Here is a 20,850-nt window from a genome sequence, read left to right as displayed (position 1 = left end):
AACCATAATTAGTATAATGGGTGAATCCAGTCTAAGAAATATCCCCAGTAGGTAGATTTAGTTTAGGAGTGAAAAATCTCAAATATTAAATGATGACTTCTGCTGGCCATGCTTATACATGGTCAATGGGAACTTGAACAAATAACTACAGAGCCACAGATTCGCCAACATATTCAGTGTTCCTCAGCTTTCCAGTTCTTACAGGTGACACATCTGAATAAAAATCTCAGCAACACCTTACACATTAAACTGAGTCATCAATGAGCCTTTGCTTGCACTCTAGAAGCTACATTTGTCCTTACAAAAGAGCATCTCTGCCATCATATGTACTTTAATATTCACTTGAGACTTTATGGTTCATCAGAATTCTATTTTTTTTAAAAAAAAAACCTGATAAATGAGAGCAAATGGCAACATAGCAATTAAAATACTATTTATTCAGCACTCAACAGTAGTTAAACCTAAATTAGAATCAGATTTAAATATCTGCTCAGCCATGATACTTACCAGATAAGTAAGGTTAAACCATAAAAAACCCTAATGAAGCTTAAAACTGGCCAAATTTAACATGTGGAGCAAATAGAATTGATTTGTTTTTAATTGTGATAGGTTAGATGTCTAATAGGAAGGTCAGTACAATTACAGTAGAGGGAAGTCTGCCAAATAAAAACCAATATGCAATTATTTTAATTTTATATCTTACCTAGTCAGGAATATTCAACTGATATTTTTAGGATTGCAACCCTTACAGACTTCCTTAGGAATAACTCTGAGCATTGGGGGGTGGGGGGTAATTTTAAGTAAATGCATCTATGATTATATTGCTATCGTGTCTTAAACAAGTTAATTTTTAAACAAGTTTTCACTGAAGAGTCATTCTAGTTAAGATTTATTTATTTATTTATTTATTTATTTATTTATTTATTTATTATTTATTTATTATTTATTTATTTATTTATTTATTTATTAAATTTATATACCGCCCTACTCCCGAAAGACTCAGGGCGGTGAACAGCCAAAAGATAAAATACACATAGTACAAAAGTTAAAAACCATTTAAAATACATTAAATACTTTGGCCCAAAACAAATTTAAAATACCCCAATTTATAAGACAAATTTAAAAATAGCAATGCTGGACCAGCCTGCTGGAATAGGAATGTTTTGAGGGCATGGCGGAAAGTGCGCAGATCCGGGGTCCTCCGTATCCTCCGGGGGAGCTCGTTCCAGATGGCAGGTGCCCCCACAGAGAAGGCTCTCCCCCTGGGAGCCGCCAGTCGACACTGTTTGACCGACGGCACCCTGAGAAGCCCCTCTCTATGGGAGCGTACTGGTCGGTGAGAGGCTACTGGTGGCAGAAGGTGGTCTTGTAGGTACCCCGGTCCTAAGCCATGGAGCGCTCTAAAGGTGGTAACCAAAACCTTGAAGCGCACCCGGAAGACCACCGGGAGCCAGTGCAGTTCGCGCAGGAGGGGAGTCACATTTGAGCGCCATGTCACTCCCATAACCACCCATGCGGCTGCATTCTGGAGCCTCCCCATGTAGAGAGCATTACAGTAGTCCAGGCGGGAAGTGACGAGGGCATGAGTGACCGTACTTAACGAGTCCCGATCCAGAAAGGGACGCAACTGGCGAATCAGGTGGACCTGATAAAAAGTCCTCCCGGCCTCAGCCGTCAAATGCTCTTCTAAAGACAGCCGTGAGTCCAGGAAGACACCCAAGTTGCGAGCCCTCTCCATGTGGGCCAATGACCCGCCCCCAATAGTCAGTGATGGCACCAACTGACTGTATCGGGATGTCAGAAACCACAGCCACTCGGTCTTGGATGGGTTGAGCCTGAGTCTGTTTCTCCCCATCCAGATCCGTACAGCTTCCAGGCACCGGGACATCACTTCAAGGGCATCATTGGGGTGATCCGGGGTGGAGATGTACAGCTGAGTGTCATCAGCGTACTGATGATACTTCACCCCAAAACCACGGATGATCTCACCCAGTGGCTTCACATAAATCTTGAACAGAAGGGGCTAGAGGACCAACCCCTGTGGCACCCCACATACAAGGGGCCTCGGGGTCGACCTCTGCCCCCCTGCCAACACAGACTGTGACCGGTCAGAGAAAGGAGGAGAACCACTGCAGCACGGTGCCCCCTACCGCTAACTCTTCCAACCGGTGCAGTATGATACCATGGTCGATGGTATCAAAAGCCACTGAGAGGTCTAATAGGACCAGGACAGAGGAGCAACCCCTGTCCCGAGCCCTCCAGAGATCATCAACCAATGCGACCAATGCAGTTTCCATGCTGTACCCAGGCCTGAAGCCTGACTGGAACGGATCTAGATAAGCCGATTCATCCAGGTACTGAGGAAGCTGTCACGCTACCACACTCTCAACAACCTTCACAACAAAGTGAAGGTTGGAGACTGGACGATAATTAGCCAACACTGCCAGGTCCAGGGAAGGCTTCTTGAGGACAGGCCTCACCACCACCTCTTTCAAGTCGGCGGGGAAAGACACCCTCACTCAAGGAAACATTAATAATCCCCTGGAGCCAGCCTCGTGTAACCTCCCGAGAGGCTAGCACTAACCAGGAGGGACACGGGTCCAATAAACATGTGGCCGCGCTCAGTTTGCCCAGTATCCTGTCCACATCTTTGGGAGTCACAGGATCAAACTCTTCCCAGATAATATTCTCAAGACCTGCCTCCATCATCCCCCCTGAAAGATGAAGATTATAACCTGGAAAGGCAGTGACCAGCTTGGGAAACAGACTGGACATATTGCATGAGGAATAAGCCTTGTATGTTCTTAGAAAAGGACAGAAATGTTTTCTCCCATCTTAAACCCTAAAATCAGCCATCATATTCAATACCCAAATCAGACTATTAATTTGTTTAACACAAGCCTGTCCAGTAGTTGCCAAGTTCTCAGCCCAATGCCCCTTGATTAACTTTTCTCTTGTATCTGGACAAGACAGAGACTTTGGGTACCTGGAACTTCTCCATACCAAATATTTAAAATAAACACAAACTAGTGACAACTTCCACTAAAATAATGTATACATTCATGACAACAATTGTTTTAAAGGATTCATTATTTGCTCTGATTTATACTTTCTCTTCTGTAAACTCTGAAAGCATCTGGATGCACATGTGAATATACAAACAAAAGTAACTTGTGTGAACATTCTTGTTTTAATGAAGTAATTTTTAGAATAGATGATTGTAATATTGCTTTTTACACAATATCAGTTGACAGTTACAGCATGACAAAATGTTCTATTTCCTTAACCAGTAATTTGCTGAAGAATAATACAGTAACTGTAAGAAACAAGTCTGAAGTCCAAAAATATATAAAATGTTAATATATGTGTTTTATTCTTAAAGATTGGAAAAAGAAAAAATTGGTCAAAAATCATTGTATTTATACATAGAACAGAAAAAGCTCACATAATGAACTATTTATGCATGATTAAAGTTTCTGACAGTTATTCTAACTTGCATCCGGCAACATTATCAACATAGTACCCAATCAACTTCAACCAGTAAACATTGTTTTATGTTCTTGGAATACTGCTCTGACTGGTCCAGATGCACTGCTTCCTATAATTATGCAGATTTACTGTAATGAAAACACTATTTGATGTTGCGCACTATTCGTCTGCAATGATTTGTTTTCATTTCCCCCAATGCTTGCTCCATTTGTTGAATTAGATGGAGCAATGTGGCAGGATCAGTTTGTAGTATTTTTGTCGTTTGATTTTCATTCTCATTAAGGTGTAGCTTCAAAGTTACAGCTGGCTTAATTTGTTGTCTCAGACTTCTGCTGGCAAGCTATTTAAATTGTGAGATGGAAAAAATGATAAATATAAGGATGAATTAAGAGCAGCCATATTCATAGCAGTCATAAAGCAAATGGTTACAAAAATGTAAGTTTGTTACAGTGCATACTAGTTTCTTCATTATTACTGAATATTCCAGTTTTACTGATACTCATTCACTGCAGTTTGAAAATTTCAACCAGAACTAAATATTAGTTTGGGCATTCATTTGTGTACAATATTGTACGCGCAAGAAGGCAGATGTAAAGTAGGGTTTTTGCACATCTGTAGACTATGTTTTTTTCCATTGCCTTACTACAGGTAGTCCTGACTTAGGACAATTGGAAACAGAATTTTAATTGCTAAGCAAGGCAGTTAAGTGAGTCACACCTGATTTTAGATTCTCTATTGCCATATTTGTTAAAATAATCCAGCTTCCCACATTGATCTAGCTCAGTGTTGGCGAAACTTTTTGCCACTGAGTGCTGAAACAGGAGCGTGTGCGCACCAGAAACCAAAAGATCCAGGAAACATGATCTTCTGGTTTCCAGCACATGCATGCATATCGGCCACCTGATCGTCCAGTTTCTGGCGTGCATGCATGTGCAAAGATCAGCTGTCCAGTATGCATGCGTGTACTGGAAACTGGAAGGTCATCTTCCCAGTGGGCAGATGTGCACTGGGCGGCTGCTCTATCAGTTTCCAGCGCTCCCATATGCTGGCCGGCACCCCAGAACCCAAAAGAGCAACGGGCGATGGCTTGTGTGCCCGGAGAGATGGCTCTGCATGCCACTTCGGCACGCGTGCCATAGGCTCGCCATCACAGATCTAGCTTGTCAGAAGCCAGCTGGGAAGATCACAAATGGCAATCACACGCTCCTGGGATGCTGCAACTGTCATAAACACATGCTGATTGATTGCCAAGCCCCCAAATGTTGATTACATAACTGTAGTGATGCTGCAATGGTCATAATGCGAAGACTGGCTATAAATCAGGTTTTTCAAAGCCATGTTAATTGTGAACAGTTGCTAAACAAATGGTTGTAAGTTGAGGACTACCTCTATAGTCCTTGAGTTACAATCAATTGGTTAGTGACTGTTTAAGGTTCTAACAGTACTGAAAAAAACTGACTAATAACAGTTTTCACACTTTTGACCATTGCAGAAACCCTGTGGACATGTGACCATAATTTGAATGCTTGGTAACTGACATGTATTTCAAGGATCATGTGATCACCTTTTTCCTGACAGACAAAGTCAACAGAGAAGCCAGATTCCCTTAACAACCATGCTACTAAGTTAACAAGTGCCATGATTCACTTAACTGCGGCAAGAAACATCATAAAATGGGGCAAAACTCACTTAACTGTCTTGCTTAGCAACAGAAATTTTGGGCTCACTTGTGATTGTAAATCAGGGACTACAGCCCATTCTCCGCAGTTATTTAGTTGCTTTAAAACCTCATAGATAACTAAGGCAACCAGAATATACTGTGATTCCTTTTTCTGGAATCTAACACACTTTTGACATTTAATAAAAAGGCAACTGAATTATTTTATAAAATAATCCAATTTGGGTTATATTAAAAAGTCAATTATTTGGGCATTCCCTCCATTTGGGTGGAGGGAATGCTTATTAAATCCAAACATCCATTGAATTTGAATTACATACTTTGTTTCAATTGAAGAGCCTTGGTAGCACAGTGGTCTAAGGCACCCTGTTATTAAGTTGGTTATTAAGACCAGATGCCTGCAATTACTGCAGGTTTGAATCTAACCAAGGCTCAAGGTTGACTCAGCCTTCCATCCTTTCTAAGGTAGGTAAATTGAGGACCCAGTTGTGGGGGCAATAAGCTGACTTTGTATAAATATACAAAAGAATGAAGGCTATTGCTCAGCGCATTGTAAGCCGCCCTGAGTCTCCGGAGAAGGGTGGCATATAAATCAAATAAAAAAAAAAAAGTGTGTGTGTGTGTGTGTGTGTGTGTGTGCGTGCGCTTTCAAGCCTAGTGCTCTTCATGCATGTTCAGGTTCTACAATACTTTTTTTTCAGATCAATCAAGTGTTGATTTATTGATTATGATAGGAATTCAACAACTAGGTTGTCTCCTAAAAGCCAGCCCTGACATAATGGGCTGAGAGAGAAAGACTGGCTCAAAGTAATCCAGCTGGCTTTTATGTTTAAGGTGGGACTAGAATTCACAGCGTCGTGGTTCCTGGTCTGGTGCCTTAACCACAACACCAAACTGGCTCCCATGTGAAGCTCTTATACTACCTTTGTAGGAAAGACTTCAATGGGGCCTGTCAATTGGATAATCCCTCCTTCCCAAAACACACCTGCACACTTTTATGGTATGTGTTATGTTACAATGTTGTAAATATGTTACCCTAGTTCTAATTTCAAGAATGGGCTGCTAAACAGTTTAGTGGCTGATTTTTATTTGACTAGACTGTGTACATAACTTTTTATTATTCTCACTGGAACCTTTAATTTTCTTTAAACTTTCATGAAGCTGCTTTAAATAATTTATTACATTACCATTTAAAATGGCCAACGTTTATTCCAAATTTTCTATTGCAAACTAAGAGGCAATTTGAATAAAATTTCAATAATTTGCCTACAGCAGGATATACTATTGCACTAGTAAGCTGGGAATGATGGAAATTTATAGAAGTATTTTCTTAATATGAATAGATTAAAGGTGCAACTGCATTATCCTAATGAATAAATGGATAACTTATACAGTTCACTTTATTGTATCCTTCTGTGAATAATTATATGACAAAACACATGATTTCATAATGCTGCTACCTCTATCTTCTGGAAAAAATGAATATTTGCTAATTTGAAATCAATAAACAAATTTGGTTCATACTGAAGCTGATATGAATCAGTGAATTCATGCTTGTAATCTTACCTGCACATCTAGTCTCCACTCCAGATTATGATAACTGGGAAACTTTGGTGTTAGTTCACTCAAAATATTCCTGATCTCCTTTCTGTTGTCAAGATAGAGCTGAAGTAATAAGGCATTCAGTTCTTCAGGAAATCGTAATACAAGTATTGAGTCTTGAAAATCTATTTCAGATATCTAAAAAGTAGTAAAATGCAGAACATTTAAATTTTCAGTTGCTTTTATTACATTTTTCCTTGCTCCAAATGTATTTCTTGTTCCAAAGATTACATTTCCCACTATGAAATATGATTGGTCAGTAGAAATGAGCATTGAAAAATTTTAAACTATGCAGGTAATCATCAATAAGTGCTCTTAAAGTCAATGAAACCTGAATAGGTGGAAGAAGTTAATAGCTAAATAGTAAATGCACCAAAACCAGAGGAATGTTTAAACTTTCATCTGAAACACCACACCTTTGTAGGAGTGACACATTCTTAATTCTCCCCCACAAAACAATCTGAAGTATATGCTTATTTCTCTAAATAGAATACATTGTGTAACCACTTACCATGAGTTTTGAGCTCTCAGTGAGAAGGTATGTTAATCCTTCTACTCCATGCTGAATTGTCTCACTACTAACATTAAGTTTTCCTAAAAAATGAAAAAGTCCACAGAAATACAACATATAAATGGCCAATAAAGGAAACATCATAAAAATAAATCATAATATATAGCTAGAAAACATAATTTAGGTTGAAAATGTAAATATATTTATTAAAAGCAAGCTCTCTTGAATTATTCATGTAAATGATTAACAATGATTGAAAAGAGAGGCAGGAAAAGATCTTCGGTTTGCAATATCAACTGAAATTCCTATGAACGTCGACTAGAGATCAGAGCTCTTCTAAAGCTAACTTTTCCATTTTTCATGAATTATCAGAAAATAAAATGAGTAAGTACATCAGAAAGGCAGGCCTTTACTGCTTAGAACGCAAACTGCGAATAACATGCCTATATGCTTTATGTCAAATATTCCAAGCCTATGGAAAACATGCTTGTTTACCATATGTAACATCTCTATAACATGACATATCATGTTCAGATTGTACCCCCTTTTTTTCAGAGTATACATTCCTAACTTAAATCCAATTCTGAAACTGCTGCACCAATTCTAATGAAATCTCAATACAAATGCAGTGATTTAACAATAGCTGAAAAAAATATTTGAACATGGTTTCTGCTTTTTAAGGAAGTGGAAAAAGAATTTGAACACATTTATCAGAAATACACCTTTCATTATTTACAGTTGTGATTTCAGAATTTCCTTGTTGCTTTACATTTGTAAGCAAGCTTTATTCCATCATATCTGGACCCAGAGTAATAAACTATATAAATAAAAATATATGAACATATTTATTCAGAATGTAAGTATGCATTAATATTTATTTTTTGGTTTCTAAATTTCTTCGGATTTTCAGCACATTAGAAAGTTGCTTAACAGTTTATTTTGATAATTTCTAATTTCCAATCTGGCTAATCAAGCCAGATTCATATTTAAGCACTGATTTAGCAACCAGGAATTACAGAAATACAACTAAACAGGCTGATCAAAGAGGTATAAAATGCCTCATCTTTTCTCTGAACTAAACAGAAAATTGAACAGGTTATTAGAGAGAAAATCCTTCCTCTGCACGTAATATGTAAATTAACTATTCTACCCTCCTTTGTCATGTTCAATAAAATTCTGGATTTTTTTTTAAAAAAGGATTAAAACATTTGCACATGTGTACTTTCAGAGTTCTCAGTTGCAAGATTGAAATCAGGCCTTTTCTCACTGAGAATGATCTTTGTAATTTTACTTCAATGCCTTTGTAGTTCTCCTTCAATGCCTTACTGGTTTTTCTTCTATGCTTAACACAGGCATCGATATCTGAATTCAAGACTTATTGGTTTGATAGTGGATGGGAAAGCTAAAAGTTTCCCCCATTTTTCAATTTTAGGAATTTTAAAGGAGAAAAAGTATCCCTTAAAAACACTCTCCATACTCTAAAACTAAATTGAAACAAATCTTGTTTCCCTGTAAAAAACAAAAAGGATTTATTCTGATTTCCCTTCTTCACTTTCACTTCATTTGAACTTAAAAAAAGGTTGTAGTGTCTTCTCTTTATCAATAGGGGAAGTTAACAATGAATCAAGTCCCCATAGATGAAGAGAATCAGCTATGGTTTATGGTAAGAAAAATTATGTTATTACTCCCTCCCGAATAAAATTTAAACATTAAATAAATCCTAACCTTAACAATAAATTAATAAAAGCTTTAAAATTAATCAAAGGAAAAAATAGTCACCCCATTTCTTTTGGATGTGGCCTTTAGCATACTATACAAAGAAGTTGTATTTAACTTCCTCAACATAGTTTTGTATGCCAATCATCCTGCTGAGTTAGTTTACAATTTTTTGTAATCCATGATCCTAAACTACACTGCTCAAAAAATTAAAGGGAACACAAGCAGAAGACATCCGAGATCTGAATGAATGAAATAGCCTTATTAAATACTTCGTTCGTTACATACAGTAGTTTTGTGTTCCCTTTAGTTGTTTGAGCAGTGTATAAACTACTGTATGTAAAGAACAAAGTATTGAATAAGGTTATTTCATTCATTCAGATCTCGGATGTCTTCTGCTTGTGTTCCCTTTAATTTTTTGAGCAGTGTAGTTTGGACCAAGATACAAATCTTATCCCTAGTTCACATTAATTGTTTATTGGGTTAACAGCATTATTTCTCATCAATAGATTGATAATAGATGTGTCATTTATTTTTGTCTGTTGCTTTTATAGCCAGAAACATACTTACTTGCTGCTCCTTCGTAGACTTTAGGATTTGTGCCTTTTCTTAAGAACTCAATAGCAATACGACCAAATTCATTGACAACTGAAAAAAGAAACACCATAATGGAATTATGGCTGGGACATAGAAGAGCCTCCTTTAAAAGTAATCCATTTGAATACAACATATCTCTATCAATGGCAAATTATGAATCTGCTTCTGAATTTACAAAGGGAAATTTAGAGAGTAATGAATGTAGGCAGAAATGGACAAATAAAAGAAAGTAGCAAAACATTATGGCCTGCCAGAGTAAAATTTCAATCGTTATTTTTCACTTATAAATTTTCCATGTAACAGTGAACTAGAGTCTAAAAAATTCTGGCTTGGGAATAAATATTAGACTAATGCACAATACTCAAACATTTATGTATAGTCCATTCTGTCAGCTAAATAAACCTGAATGGTACCATCTGTGGTTTGTTCAGTATGTGTGTCTTGCCCTTCTCTCAATAACCATAATCTAAAAAGAATCCGTGATTTCTGATGATGTTATTAAGGAACAAGACAGGGCTCGGGTTCATAACATTAAGCCAATTTTCATATTTAACTAGGAGCAACAGCCACATAGCAGCAATAGAGCAGAGTGCCTAAAACTGAGAAAACCAGAATTCCTCAGAAAATTATGTTAGAAATATTTGTCATATGATAAATGATATTTGTCATACGATAAAAAGATTATCACACTATTTGGATCACAAAATGACCATGTTTCCTTGAAATGATAAGCCAGAATACTGCCACGATTGCATGTCAGCAGGCATAACTAGCCAATTTACCTTTAGGTCTGTGGTTTGTTTTCCTTGCCATATGATCTAGGATCTCTTATTCCTCTTAAAAGTATTAATATACCATACTTTATAATAAAAGTATTATATCATCATTTATGCAGTATTTTAATTCTTTCGCTTCCCCAAACCCCAAAAAGATAAAAATAAGCAAAGTAACAAGAAAAAATAGTTTTGGTTTGCTCAAATGTTACGTAGGTGCAACAAGTCTGTTATTGATTCCAATCATCCCAAAAGAATAGTTGATCTATCACTGCGGTTATAATCTAGGAAGGGTGGTTAATTCAAGCATGAATGAAAGTAATAGCAAATAGGGTTTTGCAAAGCATATTTTAAAATGAAGCTTTCCAACTCCTTTGGGGAACATTAAAGTAGTCATATGGTTTGCAATGCTTGTATTGCTGCTTTAAATACTGATCTTGGCTATCTCTATATGAATTATTTTTCTGGGGTGAAAATACACAGCTGCTTTAGCAGTTCAAAAATAAATGCTGTATGTACATCCCTGCATTTTATAAAGCACTTCTGTATGTTTTACCTAGTCCACTAATGAGAACATAAATTACATGTGGACATAAATCAAATTGTTAAATACTTAATCAGTTGGTATAGGTAATATTAATCTGTATATGATTCCACTTATACAAGTTTCTACAATTGGGTATAGAGTTAACGCTATCAATGTTGCATATCAAACTGCATATGAACTGAACCTGAGTGAGGAAGCTTTGGCAGTTTCTGAAGTGCTTCGGGGTTGGCAGCCACAATGTGTTTCCTAATATTACTGTCTACTTAAACTCTAATGTGACCAGGAAAGTCCCTACCTCAAAAATTAAGATGTATTCACAAGAAATCACAAAATGACCCAAACATCACATGAGATGTGGTGGCACAGTGGTTAGAGTGCAGTACAGCAGGCTACTTCTGCTGGCTGCCTGCAATTTGGCAGTTCAAATCTCACCAGGCTCAAAGTTGACTCAGCCTTCTATCCATCTGAATATGCTGACTCTATTTAAACCGCTTATAAAGCACTGTAAAGCGGTATATAAGTCTAAGTGCTATTGCTATCACACAGAATGCAATCTGAACTCAGGTTATACAGTTAATTTGGTTCAATTTACTGAATTAATAACATTGAGTTAACTGCAGGCACAGGAACTGCCTCTGCTAGAACATTTGTAATTGCAAGCTAGCTACATTAATAATCTGCAATATGAGGATTAGATCAATTTATTTAATCTGAGATAATGATTAGGTTATGCTAAGTGATTGTGCAAGTTGGCAGACTTGGCTATGTGCACACAACGCAGAAGCAGTCACAAACTTGCTAAGATTGATTAGTTAACTTTGTTAACTAGCCACCTGCATGTTACACAAATCCAGGCCACTTAGCTATTCCATTCTTCAATGTATTGTATGAACCTAAAAACAAAAGCTGGTTGATCACATTATATAACCACCACTGGTATGCAAGCTCAGTTACTAGTTTGTAAACTATAGATTATTGCTTAATTTGTTACATGAAACCAGTTAATTATGTTTCATTTCATTGCTAATCAAACCACATCTTAATCAATTATGTGAAGAAGAAAAATTAAATAATTTGTTTCACTGTAAAAATATTTTCATTGCAAAAAAGTAAAATACAAAATAAAATAACAAAGGCAAAGTCATTTCCAACATAATTTTTGACCAACTGCAAATTTCACATTTTTTTCTCTTAGAATATTTGCAAACATTTACATTTAACAAAAATACTAAGATATATGAGTAAAGTTCATAGGAATCATTATTTAGATTTATAGTCTGTGCTCTTCATTTAAAAATATTTACATAAAACTTTAATATACTTTGATCTTGAAGATACAGAACAAAGTACTCCAGACACTGTGTATTATCTTTTTGGCCTTGAAAGCTAAGCAAGAGGTTCTAAAGCTGTCTTAGAAAAGCCTTCATATTAAAACTGCAGAATTAACATAGGTCAAATTATAGAGTAAGGTAAAGGTAAAGGTAAAGGTTCCCCTCGCACATATGTGCTAGTCGTTCTAGGGGGCGGTGCTCATCTCCGTTTCAAAGCCGAAGAGTCAGTGCTGTCCGAAGACGTCTTTGTGGTCATGTGCCCAGCATGAGTAAACGCCAAAGGCGCACCGAACGCTGTTACCTTCCCACCAAAGGTGGTCCCTATTTTTCTACTTGCATTTTTTACATGCTTTCGAACTGCTAGGTTGCCAGAAGCTGGGACAAGTAACGGGAGCTCACCCCATTACGCGGCGCTAGGGATTCGAACCGCTGAACTGCCGACCTTTTGATCGACAAGCTCAGCGTCTTAGCCCCCGCATCCCTAATTATAGCATAGGTTTCTATTATTTCTTGAAGCTTAAAGTCAAAATGAATCGTAAGTCTTCATAGCAAATAAAGTGAACACATTATGGAAGAGGCTTAACAGAAGGCCATATCCCTAGGCATCAATAAAACAACGGTATTAGAATTGTTATGCTTACTTGCAATAAATAATTGTACTACAAAAGCAGGGGCGGGACAATTATTTGCTACAAGCATCTTTACTGGCAATGCTGATTTAAACTGTGAGGGTAGCCACACTTCCCTGGAAGCATATTCTAAGGCAAGAGGTCTTCAAGCTTGGCAGCTTTAAGACTTGTGGACTTCAACTCCCAGAATTCTCCAGCCAGCTATGCTGGCTGGAGAATTCTGGGAGTTGAAGTCCACAAGTCTTAAAGCTGCCAAGTTTGAAGACCTCTGCTCTATGCATATCCAACGGGTGTTTTCAGCTGAGCAAAGGTATCCAGGGCGCTCTGAGGGTCGCAGCCCTAAATATTCCGATACTCCCCACTGAACATTCCCAAGTAAGCAGGCAACGGCTTCTGTGGGCCTCAACGTATCAGGATGAGTTCCGCGCATCCCATCACGCGCTTTTCCATCTACCCCCGCGGTAGATGGGGGGGGGGGGCGAGAGGAAGGACCAGCGTTTCCCGGAGCCACGCAGGTCCAGAGTGGGCGAAGCCATTAAGTAAAGCGAGCGGCAGGCAGCCTTGCAAGCCCCTCGAAGTGCTCCTACCTGAGCTCTCTACTTGGGGAAGGAAGCCCAGGTGTTCTTTGTGCTCTTCCGACAGCACCAGCAGCATCTTCTCCTCGCCTTAGCGCCCTTCACCGACACAAGCAGCCCTTCCCGGCTTCGCTACCCGCCGGGCAAAATTTCCCTCCCGGCTGGTGTCACCGAGATAGCGCTCCGCCGAGAAGCAGCTTCCCTCATCAAGGGTTCCCACTCGGACTCGCTGAAGACGAACGCGCTTCCACTCTGTTTCTATGGCGTCAGCCCTTATGCAGGATCTGTCTTGACTTTAAAGCAAAGTCGAGGCGTTGCTGCTGGTGCTGTTGCCGCCGCCTGCTGGCAAAAGTTTCCCCCTCGCTGTCTTCTTCTGTATCGTGAATCTAAAACCACGTTTAAAATATTTTAATGCAGATTTAATATGAAGCATAAATTTGGTTGTTAGAAGAAATCATTAGGGCAGAGAACCGGTTGTTAAATTATTTGAATCCCACCACTGAGCATTAACTATACAGAAATTATTGCTAACAGGTTCACTTAAGAGAGTCCTCTTTTGAAAATGTGAAGGGCAGCGTTTTTTGGCGGGCGGGTAAAGTGACCTGAATTAAAATCTTTTAGCACTAAATAAGATTTATTGAACACCCCACAATTAGCTGGGTTCATAGCCACTCAGAGCTATCATGATAGATCATGAAAATATGAATCATATTTTCCAGAGCTTATGACAGGGTTCTGTCAATTAAAGAATAAACTTGTCGTATTTTGTGTTGAAATCTAGCCACCTGCAAAGATATACAAGGTATGCTTGTCTCCTCCAAAAAAAGGCAGGAGGGAGAACAAAGTACGGTATGTAACAATTATTGAAGACATGTTCTTGGTCAGGCTCCTTAAAAGTATTGCATACAAATCCATCATGTGATGTCCTTCTGGAGTTAGCAATGTCAGACAAAGCAAACAAAGCAAAACACATTTAAGATAAAAGAAATTTAGAGCAACGTGAGCTTGCTTTAGATAAAACCAGATTTTAGTTACACTTCTGATTTACTGGCTCAAATGTGCAAAACTAATACTACATCCTTGTTAATTATCCACCTGCGTTTTATTATTTTTCCTATCCCTTTCCCCCCATATTTTCTATATTTTAAAAGCATTTGTATTTCTATACATTTTTGAAATTATATTAGTAATAAATACCTGCTTTTAAAAAGAAATAATCTAATCCACTTCCCTACCCACTGCTGAAATTTGTGACCACTGTACAACATCTCTACCAATGATCACCAAGTCTAAATACCTCCAAAGAAGGCAATACAAGTAATCCTTGACTTATGACCACAATTGAGTGCAAAATTTGTTACTAAGCAAGACAGTTGTTAATTTTTGCCCCATTTTACAATAGGAATAGCAATAAGCTTTTAGACTTGTATATCACTTCATTGTGCTTTACAACCCTCTCTAAGCAGTTTAGAGCCAGCATATTGCCTCCAATAATCTAGGTCCTCATTTTACAAACCTCAGAAGGATGGAAGGCTGAGTCAACCTTGAGCCAGTCAGAATCAAACTCCTGGCAGTGAGAATGCAGTGTGCCTGCAACACTGCATTCTAACCACTGCGCCACTACAGCTCACAACCTTTCTTTCCATCGTGTTAAATGAATCACTGCAGTTAAGTTAGTAACACAGTTGTTAAATAAATCTGGCTTCCTCATTGACTTTGCTTGTCAGAAGATTGTAAAGGATGATCATGTCACCCTTGGACACTGCAACTGTCATAAATATGAGTCAGTTGCCAAGTGTCTGAATTTTGATCATCTGACCATGGGGATATTGTAGCCGTTGTGTGAAAAATAGTCATAAGTCACTTTTTTCAGTGCCGTTATAACTTCGAATGGTCACTAAATGAACTATTTTAAATTGTGGACTACCTGTGCATAGCATGAAAAGCAATTTGCTCCACAGTTGACTTGCTTTTACTATTAGGAATGTTTTCAGGATGGTTAACTGTACTTCCTTGTGATTTAAATGCATTGTTTATTATCCTGTCATCCAGAACTGAAAAATTATTTTGTCATCTTTATTATCTAAAAATGGATATAGTGTTTTCTTGCAGTGTTCTCCAGCTTTAAATACTCAGTATATACAACTGTTCTCTCCATTATTTAGTTATTTTTCTTTGGATTTGATTGTCAATGTTTTTCCCAGAATCAGCCTAGAACGTAATACAAAACTCCAGGTGTTGTCTAACCAATGCAAAATACAAGTAGTCCTTGACTTATAATCACAATTGGGACCGGAACTTCCATCACTAAGTGATGCAGTTGTTAAGTGACTCACCTTTGATTTTAGACCTTTTTTGCTGCTATTGTTAAGCTAATCACCACAGTCCTTAAACAAATCACATGGTTGCTAAACAAATCAGGCTCCCCCGCCCCCCATTGACTTTGCTTGTCAGAAACCTATTAAAAGGTCACCGGTAGTAATCACGCATGGCCTTGGGATGCTGTAATCATTGTAAATACATGCCACTTGCCAAGTGACAAAATTTTGATTACAAGATTGTGGGGATGTTGTTATGTCGTACGTATGAGGACTGGCAACCACTTTTTTCAGCACTATTGTAACTTCAAATGGTTGTTAAACAAATAGTCATAAGTTGAGGACTATTTGTAAAGAGGACAGTGAGTTATCTTGATCATGACAGTATATTCCCATTGATATAGTGCCAGGAGGATTCTTGTCCCTTTGCAGTGGCATCGCACTGTAACCTATTTTTAGATTGTTTATTGCATGCTGTTCAGAATGGTCCTAATTCTATACTCCTGCATTTGAACTTCCTTCCTTCCTCCCTCCCTCCCTTTCTATACAGCTGTTCACTTATTATACACCAGTGGGTAGCTAATAACCACCTAAACACTTTGATAAAGTAACAGAATAGCAGTGCAGTGTAGAATTTTTCAAACGATACAGAGAAATTGACATATATACCTCGGTTATGATTGTTTAGCCAGATCTGCATTCTTCCAATTATAGCATATTCAAGTTATATTAAACCCTTAAATAACAATGCATGACCATGGAAGCAATTCACATACTGCAGAACTTCATTCATTAGGTTTAATGGCAGCAAAAAAGGGATAGGGTACAAAATCTTGGAAACTGAATAAGTGAACCTCCAGCCGTCATTTATTAGATTTTCCTTTCTCTCTTGCTGTAAGAGGTCATAGAAATAGCAGTCTTTGTGGCAATAATGTTCCAGCATATCTCGCCTCACCCCTATAACTGCTATACCTTATTGCTCTCCAAGTAGATTCAATTCAATAAATTAGTACAAAAAGATAATTAAATTAAGACATGTCAATAATGATTTAATAAATAGGAACATATGAATTCTAAGAAGTAGCAGAAATACATTTCAAAAGCATCAAAAATGTTTTATAAAGTAGGATCAATTATATCTGACTAATTTGGGGATGGCATTATAGTAAAATTGACTTGTCAATCAGCCTTGTTTTCAAATTAGGACGAGAGTCCACTCCTCCAATGATAGCACCTTTTTACATGCAAAATATTTTCATCCACATAATATGTAAGCTAAGATCATTTTTAGTATTAAGAGGATTCTTCTGAATACCAACTTCTTTGTCCACCACAATCTTTTTCAAGGTCTCCAATCCATTCCATTTCAGTCCCATTCCTGAGCTTCAGAAAAATTAGTCTGCTGATTGTCTACAATGTTTCTGTTTAAAGAATCCCCAATAGGAGTCCTCCAAAATGTTCAAAAAATATGTGTTAGTGTTTCATATTTATATAAACCAATTGTTACTCTTAATCCTTTTGGAATGTGAATGGCACTTCAATAGCATTTGAAGGATGCTATTGGATTCCCACAGAGGGGAAGATTCCAGGATTCTCAGAATATGTATGAAGATAGTCCAATGCAACTTTGCTTGCCAAGATGCATTGTTTCGGTAAATCTTTTTGGTTAGACTATTTATTATATAGTCTATTTTATCTGAGTCTAGTTAGTATGTAGGTTTACATATACTTTTTCTAGCTAGGGTTCTTGCAATGTCCAATTGTTGCAGCCAAGGTTTCTCTTTAAATTCACTGCAATAAAAGATATAGACATTTGTTACCTTTGCAGCCACATATAAGGTATCAATTAATTATATATACATGCAAAAGCAAGTAAACCCCAACTGTTCCATCATTTATAAATTGATAATGTTGAATCTGGACTCCTAGTATGCATTATTAATAGAACACATACCCTGAAAATAAAGACAAATACCTGGGAGAAGTCCACTCTGTGATGTTATTTATGCTTGTGTTCAAATGATAGTTGGCTATTGTAATTGCATAGTTTGATAAATAGACAGTATATAAAGGTAAAGGTTACCTTCACACCGAAGTGGTACCTATTTATCTGTTCACGCTTCCATGCTTTCAAACTGCTAGGTGGGCAGCTGGGGCCATTAGCAACAGCTCACCCTATCACATACCGGAGCTGTCAGTTTTCCAGCTAACAATCTCAGTGTCTTTAACTACTGAGCCATCGCATCTCCTCAATATAATATATGTCTCATAAAAGAAAAAAAGAAAAATAAATTGTCTGCTAAATTAATGTATTTTTTGAATTTGACATACTGCACTGAACAGTAAACTAATCCATCCTGTATTTGATTCCCTAACCTGTTCTCAGAAGCTTCTCCCAACAGAGAATGTTGGAAACTTGACAGAGATGTTGTCTAATGAAGTGGATCAAAAAACATTTTTGCAGGAGAGGACAATCCACACTTTAGTTTTATTTAATAGTTTTTTTAATGATTCTGCAAATCAGCTAAAATCAACTTGCTCAGCCTTGACCTAGACTCCCACTCTTCTCCGATTATAGTTTCCTGAATTTACTGTTGCCACTTGATGGCAGTATCTATTCATCAGAATCTTTATATTTTCAGCAGCTCCTCCAAATGATAATTATAATTGGCAATAATACATGATAATTATAATTGACAATAATGATTGCCAATTGTGATGATTAATTATGAAACCCTCCTCACTTCTTTTTAACATCTACATGAAATTGCTGGGATAGGTGACCCATCACATAGATTCTGGTATCATCAGCATGCTAATGATGCCCAGTTATTTACCTTTGCCCCAGGCCAAACAGGTGATGTGGTGAATTCTGTATCATTTGTAAAATGTTTTGAATGCTTCTGTCACACAAAAAAGGCTCAAGGCTGGATAGACTGTAGCCTACATGCAGGCCTCTCAGCATTCAGGTTGATGCCCCCTGGCACCGTGAAATCACATTGTCAATTATGGCAACAAATCGCTATTTTTTGCCACAATTTTTCAAGCTCAATTTTGGGACTGAGGCACCTCTTTTAAGACTGGGAATGGAAACAAGTTCTCCATAAGAAGAAGAAGAAAACTTCTGATGCTGCTTTTCAACTTATATATTTCTGAATAAAGACCGACACATACCTGGCTATGGCTAAGCAGTAGATTGCATTCTCTCTTGGAGTTCTTCCACAATATTCTGAAAATGACTCCAGGGAAGGATTTAGCAGGAATTCTACATTAGGTATGGAATAATAGTAAGCTGGTTTGAGGAGAGAATTAGAAGGTAGAGGAACTCTTGCTAAACACATATTTTGGTCCATATATTCTTCATTAAGCCGTGTGTTCTTTTTTCTAGGCTTCCTTTTTTGCCAGTGTCTATCTTTGCTACCTCTCTTCTGTGCACCTACCACTGGAGGTAAGCTAACATTTTTTGCTTTGAGATACGTATCAGATATGGTCAAATGGTACCGAGATTGCTCGTGTTGAAACCGATTATTTAAATCTGGCAGTGTGCAACCTCTGCTGTTTGCATGTTTGATCATGGCTGAGCAAAAACCTTTGGAGGTCATTTCTGGTTTTGTGAAACCATCCACGAAGACAACATCCCCAACTCGTGTTTTGAAGACTGCAGCAGGGTTGCACTTCTTGACTGGATAGATGTTATTTTGAGATTTAAGAAGCCACAGCTTTAATTTAATATAGATTTTCATGGGCAGAGAGAATGTAGGATAAGAAACCACTGACCATAACTTGGTGACTAAATACAATACACAATCTTTATGTCTGTGCTGGATACATAGCTGCAATGGAGTTTGCCCTGCAGAATTTTGGCATTCAAGGGATAAGGCACTGGAATTAACAAACGCTTTCAGTATCATAAGTTGGCCTGCTTCTGCAGCTGCATGAACAGGACATTTCATGTTGTCAGAATTATCATCTTCTTGACACCATTCACGATAAGGATGTACACCAATTGTTTCAGTGGGCTTCACTCCCTTTTTCAAAAGCCAGATTGAAACTTGAAGGTGTCCGAAAAAGGCTGCCATGTAAAGAGCTACTCTCTTTTGATACCTGAAACAATATGTGTGCAAAAAAATAATTAGCTATGTAAAGAATAGTATAGCATTTCCAAAATCACAAGTGTAATCAAAATTACACTACAGAAACCATTATGCATTTACATACAGTAGTCCCTGATATAATCCAGCACTATGATTTATAAGTAACGCAACCAGCATTCTGAAATGATCTTGAAAGCCTATTGTAACCAATGCAGCAAAGGCAAAATAGATGTTATCTTGAAGGCTTGACCTTCTTGATTTTAACTTTCACTTTCTTCCCGCCTATTTCTTCTATCCTTCAGTTCTTGCCACTTAATGACCATCTTGGAACAAACGTTCTAATCTAAAATAAAACTGGATTTTGAAAAGTGTGTGTTGAATCTTCATACCTGAGTATTGGTTCTTCCTTTGACAGATAATATTGGATCTTGGATTTGTTTCCTAGGATACAGCTGGTCAAGAATTCTCTCCATCCATTCCAAACATCCAAACGAAGAGTTGTGCCTGTTAATAGTAAACATTGTCATTTATTTCTGTTTCTATCTTTGTTGGCTAGAAGGTACAACTCACTCTCTTCTGAAGTACTATATTTTAATATCTGTAGTAACAGAGAAACTGAAAATCACATGAACAATAGCAGGAAAAGTGAAGTTTACATTTAGAAAAGGAGCTATTTACATAGTATTATGGATACAATGTAAAATTGAATCAACATTAGTTCAGAAGAATAGCTAAATTATCTAATCATAAACGTACTTCAAAATGTTAAATTTCATTTCCTTATTACCAGTTGCTTGTGTTCTAACATTTTTAAATTGTCAACTATGTTAGGATTTAAAGACTGAAGAGATAGTAAAATTGCACTGCCAAATATGAAAACCTTATTTCATTTCTCTCAGTAAAACTATCAAAAATAGCTTGCTTTAGATTCACTGAGATTCATAAACCGTCTCAGATAAAGAAATCTGGATTACAATTTTGAGTCACCAA

At 37.4% G+C, this 20,850-nt stretch overlaps 2 protein-coding genes and 1 long non-coding RNA gene across 9 annotated transcripts in view; 1 reads left to right on the top strand and 2 right to left on the bottom strand.

The window, feature by feature from the left end:
- Positions 1–3,171: 3,171 nt before the first annotated feature.
- COMMD2 (COMM domain containing 2) lies at positions 3,172–13,739 on the bottom strand. Its single transcript, XM_034439257.3, has 5 exons — positions 13,461–13,739; positions 9,567–9,644; positions 7,281–7,363; positions 6,734–6,907; positions 3,172–3,829 (listed from the first exon to the last, which is right to left on the bottom strand). The coding sequence occupies exons 1-5, from the start codon at positions 13,525–13,527 to the stop codon at positions 3,632–3,634; spliced, it is 600 nt and encodes a 199-aa protein (XP_034295148.1). The 5' UTR covers positions 13,528–13,739; the 3' UTR covers positions 3,172–3,631.
- On the top strand, positions 13,114–20,363 carry LOC117678294 (uncharacterized). Of its 2 annotated transcripts, none has more exons than XR_004594980.2 (3): positions 13,114–13,183; positions 19,155–19,214; positions 20,276–20,363. It is a non-coding gene; the product is annotated as an uncharacterized LOC117678294 (long non-coding RNA). The 2 variants fall into 2 exon arrangements; XR_004594979.2 differs by lacking the exon at positions 13,114–13,183 and adding an exon at positions 14,240–14,297.
- Positions 16,551–20,850, bottom strand: part of ANKUB1 (ankyrin repeat and ubiquitin domain containing 1) — a 22,755-nt gene continuing 18,455 nt past the window's right edge. For all 6 annotated transcript variants that reach the window (XM_034439248.2, XM_087872622.1, XM_087872621.1 and 3 more), the window contains exons 5-7: positions 20,250–20,364; positions 18,941–19,870; positions 16,551–17,557 (exon numbers count right to left, since the gene is read on the bottom strand). In XM_034439248.2, the coding sequence (XP_034295139.2) occupies positions 17,473–17,557; positions 18,941–19,870; positions 20,250–20,364 (1,130 nt within the window). In that variant the 3' untranslated portion in view covers positions 16,551–17,472. The remainder of the gene's footprint in view (positions 17,558–18,940; positions 19,871–20,249; positions 20,365–20,850) is intronic.

Source organism: Pantherophis guttatus, chromosome 6 (assembly GCF_059756535.1).
Source record: "Pantherophis guttatus breed Tessera chromosome 6, ASM5975653v1, whole genome shotgun sequence".
Taxonomy (NCBI): domain Eukaryota; kingdom Metazoa; phylum Chordata; class Lepidosauria; order Squamata; family Colubridae; genus Pantherophis; species Pantherophis guttatus.
This window is presented reverse-complemented; position numbering and strand designations above follow the sequence as displayed.